The sequence below is a fragment of the Myotis lucifugus genome, unplaced genomic scaffold (genome assembly GCF_000147115.1).
Source record: "Myotis lucifugus unplaced genomic scaffold, Myoluc2.0 scaffold_547, whole genome shotgun sequence".
Classification (NCBI taxonomy): Eukaryota; Metazoa; Chordata; class Mammalia; order Chiroptera; family Vespertilionidae; genus Myotis; species Myotis lucifugus.
In genome coordinates this window covers 126,270-146,364 of record NW_005871595.1, presented here as the reverse complement: position 1 = coordinate 146,364, position 20,095 = coordinate 126,270, and the positions used below count along the sequence as shown (strand labels likewise).

Sequence of the window (20,095 nt, the reverse complement as noted above, 5' to 3'; positions counted from 1 at the left end):
CATCCTACTAACGAGCTGACGTTGTTACACATCCTACTAACGAGCTGACGTTGTTACACATCCTACTAACGAGCTGACGTTGTTACACATCCTACTAACGAGCTGACGTTGTTACACATCCTACTAACGAGCTGATGTTGTTACACATCCTACTAACGAGCTGATGTTGTTACACATGCTACTAACGAGCTGGTGTTGTTACACATCCTACTAACGAGCTGGTGTTGTTACACATCCTACTAACGAGCTGGTGTTGTTACACATCCTACTAACGAGCTGGTGTTGTTACACATCCTACTAACGAGCTGGTGTTGTTACACATCCTACTAACGAGCTGGTGTTGTTACACATCCTACTAACGAGCTGGTATTGTTACACATCCTACTAACGAGCTGGTATTGTTACACATCCTACTAACGAGCTGGTATTGTTACACATCCTACTAACGAGCTGGTATTGTTACACATCCTACTAACGAGCTGACGTTGTTACACATCCTACTAACGTGCTGACATTGTTACACATCCTACTAACGTGCTGGTATTGTTACACATCCTACTAACGAGCTGACATTGTTACACATCCTACTAACGTGCTGATATTGTTACACATCCTACTAACGAGCTGATGTTGTTACACAACACGAGAAATTCAAATACCGAAATGAAAAAACGGGCTGATAATTCCACAAGATGGGCCAGGAGTTACATAAATGAGGTGAACAGACACCACGTTTCCAGCTCACTGACCATGTCGCTCTGACATCCGCCCACCATCCTGCCCCTCCGGGAGTGCCGCTCGCCGGCTCCCCATCCTCTCGCCTGCATTTCCACCGTGACGGCTGAGTGGGTCTTTCTCACTCCCTCCCTCATTGAGCAGAGGTCACTAAGGGCCTGCAGGCCGCGGGCACTGCAGGGCTACAGGCAGGGCAGCTCCGCCCTGAGCAGCCTGACCTCAACGTCAGTTCTAACCGTTTACCCCCAGGTTCAGCCAGCCCAGGTGCCGGGGGCGGGTCCTTACTTGTCCGTCTCGGGTGAGTAGGTCTCCACAGAGTTGAGGGAAGAGTTGCCGTCGTAGCCCCCACAGACGTAGATCTGCCCGTCCAGCACGACCGTCCCCATGGCGCTGAAAGACAGTCAGCCCAGGGGGCCTCAGCGCCCGGCTGCCTTCCTGTGCCCGAGACATAAACCCAACCACCAACCCTCCCCGAGAGCAGCCTAAACCCAGGACGGGGCAAGTCAAGGTGGGAGCTGAGGGAGGACGCCACCCTGGGCTCCCCGCTCTCTCATCAGGCCTGCGGGTTCGTCTCGTGCCCCTCCTGCCGCTGGCTGTGCTCCTGCTCTGACTGCCCTGCAAGGTCCTGGTCACATTCCTTGCTCTCCTCCTCAAAAGCCACCTGATCCCTCAGCAAGAATGACTCCCCGGCCTCACACTTCCTCAGTGAACCCGACAGTGTTGTGTGAGGTGCCTGTACATACAGGCCTTGGCGTGTTTGGTGTGTTACCATGATCCTCCCATTCAACTCACTGTCAAGTTTGACAGGCGTGTTTTCAGTGCACACATGGCCCTGCATGGCCCTGATCTGCTGCAGTGGGAGAGGGGACAGCTCCTGCAGCTGCGCATCAGGACAGGTGTCAGGTGCCCTACTCTGCACTGTCGCCCCCCCCCCCGCCCAGGAGGCAGCACCATCGTCAGGCACCAACGGTGGCTCCTGCCCAGCTGCCCAGAGAGCGAGCTCAGACGTGAGTGAGACACGTCTTCTCCGTGCTGTGCGCAGGGCCAGCTCCCCCAGCACCAAGGACCCCAGGACCTGGCGTAACCATGCAATCTGCTCCACACGGAGCCTCGGTAAGCGACAAATGCCTAGCTGCCGACTCCTGTGTTCACCCGAAGCTGGAGGAGATTCTCGGTAAATCCTGGCGTCTAACAGGAACGTTAAACTCCAGGCTCCACTGCACAGCAAATCAGAGCGTCCACACGAGGCCCCTGAGCAGCCTGAATGGGAAGAGGACTTGCCTTGGGCAGGGATGTGGGAAGGTCACACACCCACTGGACCTGCCACTGTCTGTTTAGAGGGGACACAAGTCACAACACAGAAGTTCAACAAAAATATGAGAAATAGAGGAGCCACACCAGTGAGATGAACTACCAGCTCAGTGGTAAAGACGAGAATGAGGAGATCAGGGAAATGCTGGCTGGTCCGTGAGAGAAGGCTCCGGAAGCAGCCTGCACGGCTGGGGGAGGGAAGGGAAGGAATGGCGGCAGGAAGCAGCCTGTCACCACTGGCAGGACAGGGGGCCGAGGGGGATGTCAGCAGGGAAGCGACGAGGACATGTGAAGGCAGCCTGTGACTGAAGGGGGTGCACGGAGCTGGGTCCACTGCTAATAACGGCACTGGCCGCGCGGAAACGCACCCCCAGGCCCCTCCCTCCCAGACACTCTCCAACCCGTGGCCTGGAAGCTGGGAGGCAGCCCGGTGCCGACAGACACGGGAGAAGTGACTGCGGTCGAAGCAAAACAGCAGCCACGGCCGGGACACGGAGCGGAGTCACTCGAGGCCCCAGAGCTGCCCAGGACCCAGGGCCGCCGGAGCCGGAGGCGGCGACGGTGGGAAGAACACGAGGGCATTAGCCTGCTCACCGCCTCGGGGGCGGCCTTGCGGACACAGCTTTTCTCCCAGGAACCTGCTGTGGCCCTTTGTGCATCGGGTCTGACTGGTACAGAGGCAGGTCCTCTGGCTCGAGGCCACGGCTGACAGACCCCGATGGAGGTGGGACCTGTGCACCCTGGTGTGACACTTCCATGTGGCAAAGGACTTCACGCTGACCCTTCTCCCCCACTCACATGCAGCCACGTGATCTTGGCGTGGTCACATGATCTTACAAGTAGAGAGCCCCCGGCGTGGCCGGACAAAGCGGCCTGGGAGGCAAAGCCTTAGGCCCTTAAAGAGCAACCGGTCCAGGCTTTTAAACTGCCGCTTTCAGAAAAGCATTCGTGTAACTTGCCCCCCAAGTCGGGCGCAGGTCAGGGAGCTCAGCGTGTAAGTGACACGTGTGCGATCGGCTAAGCGGTGGGGCCTGGGGCTGCTTTCCTCTCCTCTCGGCTCTGGAAGAAGCATCGGGTTCCATCTGAAACCCCTGATCCCGTGTGGCCTCACTGAGGGCAGGAGAGGGAAGAAGTGTCCAGCTCCACCCCACCCGCCGCGAACACTCCACGCGCGTCGATGGCAGGAAGGGTGCGCCGGCACCTCGGCGCGGGAGGTGGGACGGCACTCTCTGGCTGCCCTGAGTCCCACTGCTTGTGCAGGAAAGGTGGGCGGGCGAGCGGCGGAGGATGTGAGAGACGTGCGAGCTTGTCCACCCCCCAGCCCTCCGCACTCGTGCCTGGGGTGGCCCTGAGGTGGAGAGCATGGCTGTGTTCACATGCTCCCCGGGCAGTGAAAGCACAGGCCTGGCCGGGGCCCTGGGGAAAGAAAGGGAAAAGGCAACACCTCGGATTTCCTCTTATCACTCCTTGTCCTGCGAGTCCCCTGTCCCCTCCCCTGACCTCCTCTCCCCGAGACCCTCGGAGGACGGAGGACGAGGCAGATGGGGCCGCTCCCACTGGAGGAGCCGCGGGCTGGCCTGGCTGCGGGAAGTGCCGCCCGCGCCCGTGGTGTATGCTGCCACGTGCCCGCTCGCCCAGCACGGCGCCCCCCGATGCCCGTGTGCCTGCGGGTACCTTCTCTTGCTGTTCATGCTCCCCGCCCGGGCCCACGTGTCCGTCTCTGGGTTGTAGACCTCCACGGTGCTCAGCCGCAGCTGGCCGTCGTAGCCCCCGATGGCGTAGAGCAGCCCGTTCACCACAGCCACGCCGACGCGGCTGCGGGCGGTCGTCATGGGATGGCACTTCTCCCAGCGATTGGCGAGCGGGTCGAACACTTCCACCACGTTCAGGGAATCACCTGCATAAAAATTTGCTACTCACATTAAACACAAGACCCCCGTTTGCACCTCAGCTGCTGGGGACTGGTTAGAGGGGATGTGTAACGCGGCTCTATCGGCTCTCCAAGCTGGAAGGGCCACTGAGAAGGTTCAGCCTGAGAACCTCAAAGCTCAGCCTCGAAGGGAATCAGAACCGGATGGAGGCGTTACTCCCGAGGGAGGGCAATGGGTGCTCCAATGCTTACAGCACAGTGAAGCAGGTGGGTGCAGAGTTCCCCGAGCAGGAGGCAGGCCCCGGGGAGGGTGTGGGTTCCAGCGCCCACCTTCCTCGCCAGCCGGGACCCTGGGCTGTGGCTTGGGGTCCTGTCCTCTGCTCACGGGGAAGGCACTCTCGAGGGCAGAGCGGCCTGAGGTGAGGGGTGTGACCCGTCAGTCACCTGCCCAGTGCTCGGCAGCGGGTGATTCTCTAGCCTCACCTTTTCCTCAGGCTTTTGTGGGGGTCAAATCACACCCCCCCTGCTCCGGGCACTCAGCCTGCCACCCAACAGGTCACTGCTGACAACTCAGAGGCCACAGACTAGTACCCACCCCTCATGGACTTTCAGTTAAAAACAAAGCTGCCCGGACTGCCCCCCCCCCTCCCCCCCGCCCAGACCCGCTGGCGCTGTGGCAAGGCCTGGCCCTCGCACCGGAGACCAAACTCCCTGTCACTGCACTGCCCGGACCCAGGTGTCCTGCCTGCGATGGAGCCTGGGCGCGGCAGGGCGGGCCCACGGAGCTTCCCCCAAACCCCGACTGTCTGATACGAGAGCTGCCACTGGCACCCGGACTGTGAAGCGGGTGCGTCACACTGAGCGGTGAGAGCGACCAGGATTGCTGACCGTGGCCCACACCGCGCGTCTGTCCTTCTTGGGTGACATTCTCGCAGTCGAACCCCAGAGATCCATTTGACCAAATGGGATCAGTCAGCCTGGGGTCAGAGCTGGGCTGAGCCCCTCGACGGCCAGCGGGTATCAGAGAGAGTGCTGGCTCAGGAGTCAGGACCCACGATCCAGTCCCTGCCCGGCCAAAACCAACTGTGAGCACGGGGCAAGTTCTCTGGGCCGCAGTTTCCCCATTGGGAAGGTTAGGGGCCAGGCCTCAGGATTTCTAAAGGCCTCTTTAGCTCAATATTCTGATCAATGGTGACAACACCTGACATGCTTTAACTGCAGAACAATTAAATAAAACCGAGATGGGCCAGAGGGGTCGCACGCACAGGGAGGAACCAGAGGGCAGGCGAGGCTGCTTGGTGCTCCCTCACCCTCGAGTGCAAGGCAGGGCTCTGCGAGGGGGAGCTGCAAGGTACCTGCTGAGTTGAGGCCTCCCACGGCGTAGATGAGCCCAGCGATGGACGTGCAGCAGCGAGGCCGCGTTCGGAAAGCTGGCAGGTGGGGCCGGCGCTCTGGCATGAGGTGATAGTCCTTTGCTTCGTCCACCAGGTCCCTGGAATGAGTGCGAGGTGCTAGGACAGCAGGCATCCTCCCAGTGGGGTCCACACTCCCATTTCCAGGCCTGGTCCCCCCACCTCCACCCGCAGGGGACCCTCGGCAGCGCCCTGGGCAGCCCCACCCTGCTCACCGGCACTTGTGGCAGCATCGCACCAGGTCTTCCTGCTGCACTCGGTCCGACAGGAACTGGGGCCGGCAGAGGGGCAGCCGGATGTTGGACAGCAGCTCGGGCAGGCAGGGCCCCCTCTGCTCGCGGTCGTACCTGACCCAGGCCAGCGCGGCTTCAAAGACCTGCCCAGACAGAGCGACGCTCTGGCGGCAACTCTTCCCAGTCAGAGGCCACTTCCCTGCACCCCGACCTAAGGCCCCCCCTCCCTGCACCCCGACCTAAAGCCCCCCCTCCCTGCACTGAGGCAGTCCCTGGGCTGTTCCATCGTTGCGACTTGTCTCCTGAAGCCACTGTCTTCTCTCTACTCCCCCATGGGGCTCCATCTCGGAACGCAAGCCTGGGTGACCATGACCATTCGCGGCTTTCACCGTGACTCCCTAATGCAGCGGTTCTCAACCTGTGGGTCGCGACCCCTTTGGGGGTCGGACGACCCTTTCACAGGCGTCGCCTAAGACCATCGGAAAACACATATATAATTACATATTGTTTTTGTGATTAATCACTGTGCTTTAATTATGTTCAATTTGTAACAATGAAATTGGGGGTCACCACAACATGAGGAACTGTATGAAAGGGTCGCGGCATTAGGAAGGTTGAGAACCACTGCCCTAATGGAAACCTGTCAGTGGAAGCTTTCCGTATCGCAACAAAGTCCCTGTTCACCCTCCTTCCTGCCGCTCCTGCACCTACTCCCCCAACCCCCGCCCAGGCAGGCTGGCTCCCCGCCCACACGGCCCCTTCACCTAGAATGCCCCTCCTCTCCTCCTCTTCATCTCAACCCGCTCCCCTTTCTTAAGGTCTGGCTCAAGGTCCAGGTTCCCAGGAGCTGAAACAAGTCAGAAGCGAATGTGCACGGAATTACCAGCATCTCCCTTCCCACCTCGCCTACCCCGGCAACTGGGTGGGCCCTGAAGGGCCTGCCCTCCTATCAAAGCTGCACCCCTTGTGCTGAGTTGCGTCCCTTCTCACCCGCCCTAGGACATCACCCCAGCAATCACTCTCTGTTCTCCGACTGCCAAGTCTTCCCTCTTCTGGAGAATTCCCACCGGCAGTCCAACTGCACATATCACTCCTCTCATTTGAACCAAACAAACCCCTCTTGACTTCCTGTTTCCCACTGGCGACTGCCCCAAGGCTACTCTCGCTTAGAGAAAGACGCTTTCAGGAAGTGAGCTATGCTGTTCCCGGTTCCCATCCGTGAGTTCTAACAGTGAAGACGGAAAAGAACCCGGGCCTCCGAGAATAAGGAAGCAATGGAATGCTGTTTAGACACTGAAACGCATAAAGGCCCTGGCTGGTTTGGCTCAGTGGATAGAGGTCGGCCTGCGGACTGAAGGGTCCTGGGTTCAATTCTGGCTAAGGGCACATGCCCGGGTTGCGGGCTCCATCCCCAGTAGGAGATGTGCAGGAGGCAGCCAATCAATGATTCTCTCTCATCATTGATGTTTCTCTCTCTCTATCTCCCTCCCCCTCCTCTCCGAAACCAATAAAAATATATTTAAAATAAAAGGTATAGAGTTTTCATGAAACATGCACATGATATAATACGACAAACCCATCCTAAACGACTGTGTACATATCATGGTCTTCACTTTGTGAAAAAAAGAAGGGAAGACTAGGAAGAGCAGCACCCACGTCGCGGGCAGCCTGCCCTGCGCCCAGACCTGCTCCTCAGAGGTGACGTTCAGCTCATCGCGAGACACCAGCTCCAGCACGTCCTCCAGGGGCAGGCCCAGGAACTCCTCCGACACGGACACCTCCACGAAGTGCTGGTGGACGAAGCTGTTGGCCGCGTCGTACAGCACAGCGCACATCATCGCCTCCGCAAACTGGCGCACACCCAGGCAGTTTTTGGGGTGAAGCCTTTTGCATAAGAAAAAAATGGCAAAAAGAACGAGACATCAGCCGTCTCTCGGACTCGCTTGTGGATACACACTGAAGGCAGGCTTTCCCTCGGGCTCTGCTCGGGGCCTGGTGCTCTGTGCCTCTGGGTGGGAAGCAGCTCTCGGAAGAGGAGAGAAGAGATCAGGTGCTGGAAACCCGTCTGCTTTCCTTCGGCGCCCACGTTCCTGGCTGAGTGGGCACCGCTGGCCACCAGGAAGGCACCGGAGGCGTAGAATGAGAGCTTAAACCCCGAGGAGAAGTGACTCTCCAACATCAGGACCTTACATGTTTCTGTGTTTACACAGAAGGAGCCCGATGGGTCCAACTAGTTAGACCCCCAGAAACAGCCCCAGGCAGCCACCCCCAGGGAGCCCAGCGCTTTGCCAGGCCTGCGATCTTTCTCCAGAATCTTAACGCTGCAGAGCAGTCAGGGCTGTCATTTTCAGGTGGAAAATGAGGCTCAGAGAAGCGATAAAGGGCATAATTGGGGCACGAAAAACGGCTCTGGTCTAAAACTCCTGTTCTAAGCATGTTTTAGGGACACGACCCTGTAACGGCCTGGATCCAGGGTGACGGCGATGCCCGCCACAGCCCCTAGGTGGAGCTGTTGTCCCGAGAGGCTGGCCACTTCATCCTTCCCAGGGTGCCTACTCAGCATTCTCCACATTCCTGGGGACAGAAACTGAATCCAGGCTGCGTCCTTAAGCCGCTTACAAACGAGTAGGAGAGACAGTGTCTGCCCCAGCCCCGACCTGCAGCCTCCAGCCTGCCCAGAAGGCACCCAGGGCAGGCTCCCGCCAAGCTCTGGGACTGGGGGTCTCCACCACGAACCCACGCACCCCGCACCCAGGAGAGCACCTCATGTTGGGCATCGCTGCCCGGGTCACCAAGACCAGCTGCACACAGCCGTGCCCATGAGCACCACCGGCCGGTGTGGCTAGCAGGGGCGGCCACAGAGCTCAGTGAATGGGGTTGGTGGAGGTGAGAGGGAGAGGTCGGCTCTAGGAGGGAGGAGGCTCAGAGGGCAGAGCTGAGGCGGGAGGAAGGCTGGTCTTCAGGCCGGGAACCTGCTGGTCAGAGTTGTCAGGTGCAGACCAGGCCCTGGAGGGCACCAGGCACAGGAGCGCTTGGTGCCAGCTCGCCTGCCTGTGTGGTTAAAAGGCGGCTTTTACCTTATGACTAAGAGCTCTGCCCGCTTTGGAGGGGGGGGAGACTGCTCAGTCATCAGAAGGGCACTGTCGAGTGCTGGGCACAGGACAGAGGTGAGCCCAGTCCTCCCCTAAAAGAGCACAGGGGACTGAAAGCCCCAGGAGGCGGCATCTGGGTGGGCTGTTAAAGAGCTGAAGGGGAAACAAGGATGGAGACGTCCAGGAGGGAAGGATCTGAACAGAGGCGGTGTCTGGAACGGTCAGGGAGCACCGACTAAACCAGCGCGGTGAGAACGGTCGGCTCAATTAGCAGCTGGTCAGCTTGGGGAGAGAGGACCAGGAGGAGAGGAACACGTCAGGCCCAGGGAGAGAGCAGGCAGGGCCTGCTCGCCGTAAACCACGTTCCTCAGGGGTTCAACCCAAAGGGCTGGGCACCGCCTGGTACTGATTTCAAGAAAGGTCGTTTCTGCAGAGTGGCCTCCCGGCTCGCTTCTTCCTCACACTCCGTGTCCCAAAGACTCGGCGAACTGGCAGGGGCTCCGGAAATGAAAAGGTCACGCTCCCCCCAGGCCGGCCCATGCCCTCACCGTTCTTGGAGGAACGTGCAGCAGGCATCTTTGATGCTCTGCAGCTGCAGGAAGCTCGCCCCCATCAGCAATGACTGGACATTTTGCTGGTCGATGGCGAGGTGGCCGTTGTAGGCAAAGTTGATGAGAGCCTCCAGGGCGCTAGAGGGAAGAGGAGAGGTGCTCTTTAGAGACGGGTCTTCGCCCACGAGACTCGGCCCTACGTGGGCGGACAGTTCCGCCTGGGGAGACGGGCCCACCCTAGCAGCCATGACATCCTTGCCCTTGGAGAGCCTACTGAATGGGATCCTTCTTCCCCAGAGCCGGACTGTCCCACTTCTTGTCTGTGTTGCCCACATCGTTTTGTTACAGAAAAGTTTAAAAAGAGAAAGCAATCCCCCACACGTCACTACTGAGCAGGTCCACGGTGTCACCTCCCTAGGCCCTTTCATCCCTCTTTGCACAAATGGTGTAAATCTGTTTAAGACTCACAAGGCCCTTTCCATGTTGCTACACTGACTTCACGTCTTGTTTTTAGTGGCTGCTATGCAGTATTCCGGAAGGTAAGTATGCTCATTCCCTTTGTTACCAGGTGTAATAGCTACTACCATCTTACTGCCATTATCAGTCATGGTTGTGGACTATTCTTTCTTTGGGATAAATTTCCAGAATGAGAATTCCAACATTTTCTTCTCCCCCCCGATGCACAGAGAAGAAAATCCAAATTCCACCCAGGCCTGCCCGTGGCCTGGCTCCTCCACTGCACGACCTCGTCACCGTCCACTCCGTCCCCCTCACTCACCCGGGGCCTCTGCTCTCTTCGGAGGGCTCGTCCCCCAGGTGGCTCAGTCCCTCACTTCAATGAAGCTCTGGGCTTCACGGCCACCTGGTCACAGAGGCCTTCCCGGCCTCCCTGAATACACAGGCCCCTCCTCATGTGCTCGCCTTGGCTCTGCTCTGCTCTCCTGACATCACGTTCACTTCCCGGCCAGCTCACGCGTGTACCTATCACCAGCTCACGCGTGTACCTATTACCAGCTCACGCGTGTACCTATCACCAGCTCACGCATGTACCTGGCTATCACCAGCTCACACGTGTACCTGTTTATCACCAGATCACGCGTGTACCTATCACCAGCTCATGCGTGTACCTATCACCAGCTCACGCGTGTACCTGTCTATCACCAGCTCACGCGTGTACCTGTCTATCACCAGCTCACGCGTGTACCTGTCTATCACCAGCTCACGCGTGTACCTGTCTATCGCCAGATTCCTCCACTGGAGTCAGTGCAGGAGAGGTGCTTCCGTGTCACCCCTCAGGCAGCCTCGCACACACACAGGTGCTTGGCGGCCTGCGAAGGAAGCGCCTGCACTGTGCTTGGCGATTAGCACGGCTCCTGCAGACACAGACCTCGGAGAAGAGAGTACAGCTGCCCTGAGGCCCACTTGTGTGTGCTTCCTCCAAATCCCCGGCCTGAGCCGTCTGCAGGCGTGGTTATAAATCCTCTCCGTGCCCTGGGGCCGATACCTCAACCAGCAGAGGGCGCCACAGGTTCGCAGCCCCTCTCCCTTGTATTTTCACATCGTGAGGTGAGGCAGCAAATGCCAGGCCACTAGCCAGTGTTAGAGTCACTGGTCATTTATTGTCTCGTCCCACGAGAACGTCCTCACCCTGTGCCACCTTGTGCGTCGTGCCTGCTGCTGCATCCCCAGACCCCAGGTCAATGACAGGCACAAGTCGGTGTGCAGGGCACCCCGGGATACAGCCCAGGTCACACACACAGCCTCAATTCATAGATCTGCAGCAAATCTTTTTAGTGACATAAACATGCCTTTTTCCTTTCAAGGCCCAAAAAGGCATACTATGGAACATCCTACATAATCCTATGTAATAAAAGCCTAACATGCTAAGTGTCCAGTTGTCTGTTCGACCAATCAAAGTGCAATATGCTAACGATATGCTAAGGCTGTTCAACCGTTCACTATGATGTGCACTGACCACCAGGGGGCAGATGCTCTGACCGTTAGGTTAGCTTAGCTTGCTGCTGGGGTCCGGTTGATCGGGACTGAGACCGGTGGACACATCCTGGAGCCCTCCTGCAATCCCTCCCCGCTGGCCAACCTCCAGCATTTCTCCCCAGCCCGGATCATACACGGGTGGGGTCCCTTGGCCTGGCCTGCGCCCTCTCGCAATCCAGGACCCCTCGGGGGGTGTCGGAGAGCCGGTTTCGGCCCCATCCCGCAGGTCAGGCCGAGGGACTCCACTGGTGCACGAATTCGTGCACTGGGCCTCTAGTGTTTATATAAAGTCTTTAGACAGAAACCGGGAGTATTTCCATGAAGCGTGTCCAGTGCTAAGTGACTCCAGACGTGAGGACAACTTCAAATAAGCCCCTGAGCGATGTGGTCTCGGGGGTTATGGACTGCACCTGCCCCCGGTTCCTCTAGGGGAGAACTTCTCCCCACTATGCTATGCGGCCTCTTGGATGGAGATGTTTCGGGGGGGCCACGTTTGAGCCTGACATCCTCGGGCTTCAGTATTCTCATCCATCAAATAGCTACGATCTCTGCCACCTTCTTGACCTGTTGCTCCGAATAATATCAGCTACACGCAGGTATTTAAAATTACTTCTAAACGAACTGAAATGAAATACAATTTAGAATTCAGTTCTCCCGTCCCACTAGTCCCACTCCGAGTGCTCACGTGGCTCGTGGCTCCCGTCCGGCGAGGACCGCAGGACAGTCCCGTCACTGCAGGAAGTGCTGAGGGACGGCACTGCTGCAGACCGAGGACGGGCTCTTGAGAAGTTTGCCAGCTCACACGGCTGGCACAGAGAAGTGCAGAGAATTACAAACCCACCTTTGTACCCGTCCCAGACAAAAAATGTATCTTGGACTCTATTGCCTATTAAATGTGCTATGAACCCTGATGCCCCTAACAGAGCACAACACAGCAGATGCCTCACTTTCACCCTGTCTCAGGCCACAGGCGAGGGCCTAACTTGTTCAATGATCGCCACACAGAGCGGAGCGTGCACTGGGCGGTGCTGGAGACGCCGTGTCCTGCTGCGGGCCCCAGGGGGCACCGGGCACCAGCACCGGCAGGACTGCGCAGGGAAGCAGCTGGGAGGCCTGGCGGAGGAGCGCAGTACCTGGGGTCCATTCCCTGCATCACAATCTCATCCTGCTTGCACTCCATCATGTCATTGGTGAACATCGCGTGGAAGTATGGGATGGAGGCTGCCAAGACGATTCGGTGAGCGCTGAATTTGTGGTCCCCGATCTGCGGGCGAAGTAAAACACAGAGATAGGGAGGAAGGCAAATACAAAGACCCAACACGCCCTTCCACGCTGACCCCGCCCCCCCATGGCAGCGAAGGCATCCACCTCGTGATGGCCACGGCTCACCATGGAGACCCGCGAGTCCCCACTCGGTGCCCTCAGTTATGGACATGCCAACAGCTCACCTCACAAGGGTTCAAACATGCGAGCCCGAGGGCTTCACACGGCCGCTTCGCTCACATGCGTCTCCACCGCACCCCTCCCGACGCCCCCAACCCCTGACTTCCCTGACACTGGCCAAGAGCCCTGACGCCCCTAGCAGCAGGCTCCTCAAGAGTAAGTACTCAGTGACAGGAAGAGACCAAACGTGAATAGGGGCACATGTGGGATCAAGGACAGAGGAGGCGCAGTGGGTGCAAAAGCTGGGGCGTCCTTGGGTACGAACCAGCCTGTGGTGGACGGCGCGGAGCCCAGAGCGCCTCTGAGGGGACTGAGCCTGGCAACAGCTGGGCTGGAGCTGTGTGTGGCCCAGGCGCTCAGCCACAGGGCGAACTCTAATTTGTATCAAACCCTCAGGGTGGCGTCCACAGCCCAGGGAGTTCTAAAGTGCTTGCCAACGACCTGCCCAGAGGATGCCTTCACGGCCCCACCGCACCCACATTCCCACGAAGCACTGCTGCTCTTCAGCACCCATCCCCTCCCCTTCACCAGCTTCCTGACTCTAACCCGAGCTCACCTCACCTGTGTCACCTCCATCCAAGGATTCCAGCTGGAGCCCATCTGTCCCCCCCGTGTGCCCCCTCCGTTACCCCCTCGCTCTGGTGGAGGCTCTAAGCTGGGTGTCCTTCAAACTGTGTGACTCACACGCTTCTGAAACCAAACACTGGCTATCACATTGTCAACCTCCAAGAGGTTTCCTGAGGTTCCTTTTCCTTTTTAAGAATATGCTGTCCATGTTTCATGAATGTACTATTTCTCTAATCGCTCCAGATCCCAGAGTGACCTGTCTCCTCCTCCTCCCTGCCTCCACGGTTTCTTCGGCATTTTCGTCCCCCATCGTTTTGGCCTGTCTGTTCTGCGAGAGGCTTGCTCTCAACGTCTGGTGATGTTGGTCAACTGCTCCTACTTTTAGAAGCTGTTTGAAAGCTGAGTGTGAGTGTGAGTGTGAGTGTGTGTGTGTGTGGGTGGCCTAGGCTTGTCAAGCGTGGGTGTCACATTGGGGTGACAGATGAAGACCGGCCATTTTCACTGGGGACCCTAGAAGCAGGCGTCGTCAGCGCTCTCAGAGGGGGACCCGTCTTGTGCGGGGAGTGACTGCGTGCAGATACCCTGGCAACTGGTGAGGGGTGGTCCTGCCTTCCCTGCTTAGGACTTAGTCTGAGGCCTGACTGTCAGTTCTGCTCCAGGCCATCCCGTCTTCTGTGCTTCGTGTGCCTCCATTTCAACACCTCAGACGGGAAGCCCTGCCCCCTGAGAGGACGGGGGAGGGACTGTAGGCATCTAATTGCTGTTCACACAGACTTTCAACCGATCTTCCTGTTTTCAGTATTGGTTTCTTCAGCTCTGGCGCTGTTCCAGGTTCCGCGTCACAAATCCTCTCTCTTCTTCGTTTCTCGCCAGCAGGCCCTTTCGGTTCCTCTGGCCACTGAGTTCATCGCACGTGCTTTTTGCCTTTAACATGCCATCAATTGCTCATTTGCCGATATCTTTTCTCCCTTTATTATCATTTTAATGATATCACAGGAGGGAATGGATGTTAGAATGTGTGTTCAATCTGCCGTGTTCAACTGCTATGTATTTATTTTCATCTAGAAAGTGGGAAGACACAGGAGAACAGGCTGCATGTGCTGCGTGACTGGGCGACCTGATTCCCAAAAGAGCTCAGCTAGAACGAAGACAGCTGCCTGGGGAGATGCTCGCCGATGACAGCTGCACCCGTGTTCAGCTCAGGTCTGTCTCTACCTGGAAGGGAGACCACGATGGGAAGGGAAAACGATTCGTCTTATGAGGAAGAGCTGAGGAGAGTTCGTCTGGAAAAGATCATTTCGGAGTCGGGGCCCAACAGCCGTCACAAACCCTAGAAGGCCTATCACACGAAGGAGGGCAGGCCCAGAAGGAAGCGGATTTTAGTTTAAAGAATAAGCGTGTTAGAGGGAGTCCTTCATTGGTTCTAAAACTATTAAGGGACCTTCCAATTCTACAGTCCTGTGCTCTTACACTTTTGTGAAAAGCTTTAAAAACACCAAATACCCTCATTTATAATCTCAGTTTTTTAAAATGTCACTTAAGAAAAATGAGATAATCATTTATTGAGTTCCCATTATATTTTCTCATTTTAGTCCTCTGCTATGAATTCCAGTAAACCAAGATTTAGAAGTTAGGTAACTTGCCCAAAAGTTAAATAGCTATTATGTGAAAAATAAAATAAAATAAACATATCCTCGGGTGAGGATTAAAAAACTTCTGTTGCACCCAGCTGAGAGCAAATGCTATAGAGGACTAAGATATAAACAACTGAAATCCTCACAGTTCAGTCTGCTTAACAGAACCTGGACCAGAGAAAAAAACTCAGGAGTTTTAGGGCCAGCTCTGTTCCAGACATAAGCAAGCTGCCCAATTTCACCATGCTTCAGGTTTCCAGGTTGGAATACAGGATTTTACTTATGGGGGCAGGGCAAGCAATATAGTAATCAATCAATTAATTGATTCTCAAGAGAAGCATTATAAATACTGGTAAACGTTATTATAATAAATCACTCTAGCCCTAACCGGTTTGTCTCAGTGGATAGAGCGTCGGCCTGTGGACTCAAGGGTCCCAGGTTCGATTCCGGTCAAGGGCATGTACCTTGGCTGCGGGCACATCCCCAGTAGGGGGCGTGCAGGAGGCAGCTGATCGATGCTTCTCGCTCATTGATGTTTCTAACTCTCTATCCCTCTCCCTTCCTCTCTGTAAAAAATCAATAAAATATATTTAAAAAATAAATAAATAAATAAGTCGCTCTATTAGACAATATTAGAAAGTACAGCACAGTGTTAATTGTCAAAATACGTGCCAATCTCCCCCTCTGTGACCGCCCCAGGGGGACACAGCATAAGGTCATGGCACCTGCCAACGAGCCAGCTCCCACGCACCGTTCCCTGCTGCAATGGAGGCGAATCCCTCCCCTTCACCCCAAGCCTCAGTGTTCTCCTCTGCATATGAGGGGCTTGACTGGATGCGGCTTCTCAACAGGTGGTAGCTGTGCTTACAATAGCTTAACACAAATTCAGGTTGCTTTTCCCCTTTTTTATATATATAGTCGTTTTTCTTTTTAAAAAAATATATTTTTATTGATTTCAGAGAGGAAGGGAGAGGGAGAGAGAAAACACAAATGATGAGAGAGAATCATTGATCAGCTGCCTCCTGCACGCCCCACACTGGGGATGGAGCCCATAATGCAGACATGTGCCCTGACTGGAATAGAACCGTGACCTCCAGCTTCATAAGTTGACGCTCAACCACTGAGCCACACTGGCTGGGTGAGCTTTTCCTTGATTTGATGACATCTACATACATTTGAAGAGTAACTATACACAAGTAAAAGATCTGCAGTGCACACGTGGATTTGGGGGTGCCTGGCAATGACTACGCAGGACCCCTGCGGCACGCAGAAGTAAATAGCGAGTAGGGTCCAAGACTGTAACTAGGCAAAGGGTCCCAGAAGTCCTGAGCACCTGTCTACCTAACTTCTGACACGTTCTCTCTCTCTCTCTCTCACACACACACACACCTGAGCACCTGTCTACCTAACTTCTGACACGTTCTCTCTCTCTCTCTCTCTCTCTCTCTCTCTCTCTCACACACACACACACACACACAGACACACACACACACACACGCCTTCCCATTCTTCCTTGGAAAGCCTGGGAAACTGCCCTGGTGGTATCTCTGGGTCAACAGGGATGGCGTAGCTGACACCACAAATTCTGTTTCCTATCACAGGCCAAGTGTGGCTCAAGATTCAACCGCTGCCTCTTCATGCAGGAAAAGCAGCGGGGCCAAATCTGAGCTGGGAGTCACCTCAGACAGGTGTTCCCAAAGAAAGCAAGAGGTGCCTGAACAGATTTCTTCTTGATGGAACATTTCGATGCTGCTGCCCCTGCCTTCCAGGAGCTGTGAACACACACGACACAGGAAGTGAGCAGCTCAGTGCCCAGCCTGTGCAGACAGAGCACCCTTGGGGACGTGGGGTCTAGGCAGTCACAGAGATGCTGATGGGCACAAGGAGTCATCCATAATTTTACTGGGCACAAATCTGAGTCATAAAGGCTATGAAGCTGGTGTGTAAGAATGAGTCTGTGACGGAGACGTAGCAGGGATGAATTAATCTCTAAAACTCCTTTAGGCTAGAAGTCAATCATTGTAAATGTTTAAGGGAGACCCCATGTCCTGGTAGTAAGAACAGGTACTGTGGGGCTAAGTTACCTGGGTTCGAACCCGGGGTCTGCCATCTGCGACCTGTGACCCCGGGCTAGTTACTTAACCTCTCTGTGCTCAATGTACACATTTGCAAAGTTAGGTCAATAACCCTTCTCTCGGGGGTTATTCTGAGGATGAAATTAGCTAACATCTATAAGACATTTAACACAGTGCATGACACACATTCAGTGCTATATGACTGCTTGTTAAAGAAAATGTCCTCAAATCCAGAACTTTATAGAAGTTATTTGTAAGACCTTTAGAAAAGGGGTCAGCAAACTATGGTCTAGGGGCCAAAATCTGGACTGCCTCTTGGCTCTGTGCAACGCATGACTAAGTGTAGTTTTTACATTTTTTTTAAAATATATTTTATTGATTTTTTACAGAGAGGAAGGGAGAGAGATAGAGAGTTAGAAACATCGATGAGAGAGAAACATCGATCAGCTGCCTCCTGCACATCTCCCACTGGGGATGTGCCCGCAACCAAGGTACATGCCCTTGACCGGAATCGAACCCTGGACCCTTGAGTCCGCAGGCCGACGCTCTATCCACTGAGCCAAACCGGTTTCGGCAGTTTTTACATTTTTATATGGTTGAAAAAAAATCAAAAGAAGACATGTTTCATGATGTGAAAGTTACATGAAATCCAAACTTCAGCGTCCATATACAGTTTTATTGGAACACAGACATATCCACAAAATGGCACAGCTGCGTAGCTGGAACAGTGACCGGGAACCGGCAGAGACAACGTCTGCCCTGGCCAGTGCGGCTCAGTTGTTGAGCGTCGTCCCAGCAGTGAGAGGTCGCCGGTTTGATTCCCGGCCAGGGCACATACCCAGGGTGCAGGTTCTAAAAAATAACTTACTTCTGCCCGCTGGCCTCTGCTCACAGGGAACAAATATGAGAAGATGCTGGTCACTCATCTAGGACCCTCAACCCCCCGCCATGCCGGCCCACATCACACCTGATTTGCCGCTGATGTTCACAGACTTTCTCTGCTGACCTAGTGGGCGCTGTCTGTCCTTGTGGAATTCAACACTGAGATCGTGTTGTTTACAAAACGTTTGCTCCTTTCAGAAAGGAGATGAGCTAAGCCTGCACAGAGGCATTCGGGCTGGAGCCACGAACGGCGTGCATGGGCCTGCCACCAACAATGTGCCTTTTTTAAGCCTTTGCTTTCTTAATCACAGTTACACAATTTTCTCTTTCTCCATTCCTCCCTCCAGCCCATGGAGTTTAAATGCTAACCAGCCTCGGCAAATAATGCAGCCTCGTCCATCAGAAATGTAGGAGGTGAGGCCTTGAAGCACCCATCCTCCTACCCCAGGTACCAACCAACCCTCCACCTTACTGAGCAACCACTGAGCACAAGGCCAGAGCAGCCCAGCTCTCCACTCCCAACCGAAATGGGATTCAGATGTCAGATGAGAAAGGCTATTCCATGTTTGAGACGTGAAGCCTCCGCCTCAGGGACTGTACTTTTCTGTGTTTATCTGCTCCAGTGGCTAACCTTTAGAAAAGGCTCACCTTAAGGCTCACCTGAAGACCTTAAGTCCTGGGCTCCCTCCGGGGCAGCAAGGAGCTATCAGATGCTCTGTCACCCTCCATGAGTGACAGACCGGCCTGCAGTGGGAGGAGGTGCTGACCATGGAGGGAGTCTGGGCAGGATTTCAAGGCCCCAGGCCCACCAGCAGCCCTGTCCTTTCTCCAGTTCAGTACACGAGCTGGTAACTGATGGTCTTGCTGAGGCTGGTTCTGCCACTTCCAGCCTGAGTTCTGATCACTGGTGTCCAGACAAAGCCCTGGGGGCTCAGGAAAGGGGGTCCTCCTTGCTGGCCTTAATCAATGGGCTAGGACGGAAGATGGCTTCCCTGAGCTCTGGGTGGGCCCTGTGGTGCCTGGAGGCCCCACTCGGCTACCCAGCCAGGTGTCACAGGGCCCCTCTGCACAAACACCTGGTGCTGGGCCCAGGCCGGGCAGACGGCACGTGGCAAGCACAGTGTTTCACTGATGGGACAGGACGCCGAGGTGCGCACAGAATCGGCCAGCAGGTGTCTCTGACTGTGTGACTCACGGGTTGCATTCCTAAGGGTTTACTTTCTTGGAAAAGGTGTCATTACTTTGGAGGGAGAAGCAAACCCACGACCTGAATTCCTGTCATAACTAAGGTGAGTGACCTGCCTGAGGCCATTCGGTTCCTCCCCCGAAACTGCGGACGGTGGATTTTGGAGACATGTGGCTCTTTCCCGCAATTCCACCCTCCTTTTCTCCCACCATGGTGACGCCCTGGTCATTTTATTTCTTACATCCTCATCCAAGGAGATGTTTTTACTGATTTTGAGAGAGAGAGAGAAACACTGTGAGAGCATATCAGTCAGTCGCCTCCTGTGTGCACCCTGGTGTACCCGACGATGCTCCCACCAACCGAGCCACCCTGCCGGGGCCATACTCTGATCATTTTAATAACCCTGTAACGAATAAGGAAATTAAATTTGTAATTTAAGCCGAAACCGGTTTGGCTCAGTGGATAGAGCGTCGGCCTGCGGACTGAAGGGTCCCAGGTTCGATTCCGGTCAAGGGCATGTACCTGGGTTGCGGGCACCTCCCCAATAGGAGATGTGCAGGAGGCAGCTGATCGATGTTTCTAACTCTCTATCTCTCTCCCTTCCTCTCTGTAAAAAATCAATAAAATATATTTTTTTTAAAAATTGTAATTTAAAAACCCACGCTCTAGCTAGTTTGGTTCAGTGGATAGAGCGTCGGCCTGCGGACTGAAGGGTCCCGGGTTTGATTCTGGTCAAGGATGCCAGGGCTGCAGGCTCCATCCCCAGTGGGGGGCGTGCAGGAGGCAGCCAATCAATGATTCTCTCTCATCATTAATGTTTCTCTCTCTCTCCCCCTCTCCCTTCCTCTCTGAAATCAATAAAAATACATGTAAAAAAAAAAGAGTAGACTAGTGTAGAAATGCTCCCAATTCACACTCAGAGGTGTGATGAAATAACAAAAGTATTACAAATAATACGATTTAATAGTAGGACTTAATATTATTTAATTATATATGTATTTTAAATTCAGGCTCCTGCGCGTGACCCTAGATCAGTGGTTCTCAACCTTCCTAATGCCGCGACCCTTTAATACAGTTCCTTATGTTGTGGTGACCCCCAATTTCATTGT

At 55.1% G+C, this 20,095-nt stretch overlaps 1 protein-coding gene across 8 annotated transcripts in view; it reads right to left on the bottom strand.

The window, feature by feature from the left end:
- The window catches only part of KLHL18 (kelch like family member 18), a 37,885-nt gene that overhangs the window by 5,354 nt on the left and 12,436 nt on the right, over positions 1-20,095 (bottom strand). For 2 of the 8 annotated variants that reach the window (XM_023745472.1, XM_014446519.2), the window contains exons 2-8: positions 12,333-12,463; positions 9,202-9,342; positions 7,175-7,445; positions 5,544-5,704; positions 5,272-5,408; positions 3,721-3,958; positions 1,021-1,125 (exon numbers count right to left, since the gene is read on the bottom strand). In XM_023745472.1, the coding sequence (XP_023601240.1) occupies positions 1,021-1,125; positions 3,721-3,958; positions 5,272-5,408; positions 5,544-5,704; positions 7,175-7,445; positions 9,202-9,342; positions 12,333-12,463 (1,184 nt within the window). Of the gene's footprint in view, positions 1-1,020; positions 1,126-3,720; positions 3,959-5,271; positions 5,409-5,543; positions 5,705-7,174; positions 7,446-9,201; positions 9,343-11,884; positions 12,002-12,332; positions 12,464-13,994; positions 14,178-20,095 lie in introns of those variants that run through there. The other 6 variants (XM_023745474.1, XM_014446520.2, XM_014446521.2 and 3 more) reach the window with 6 other exon arrangements.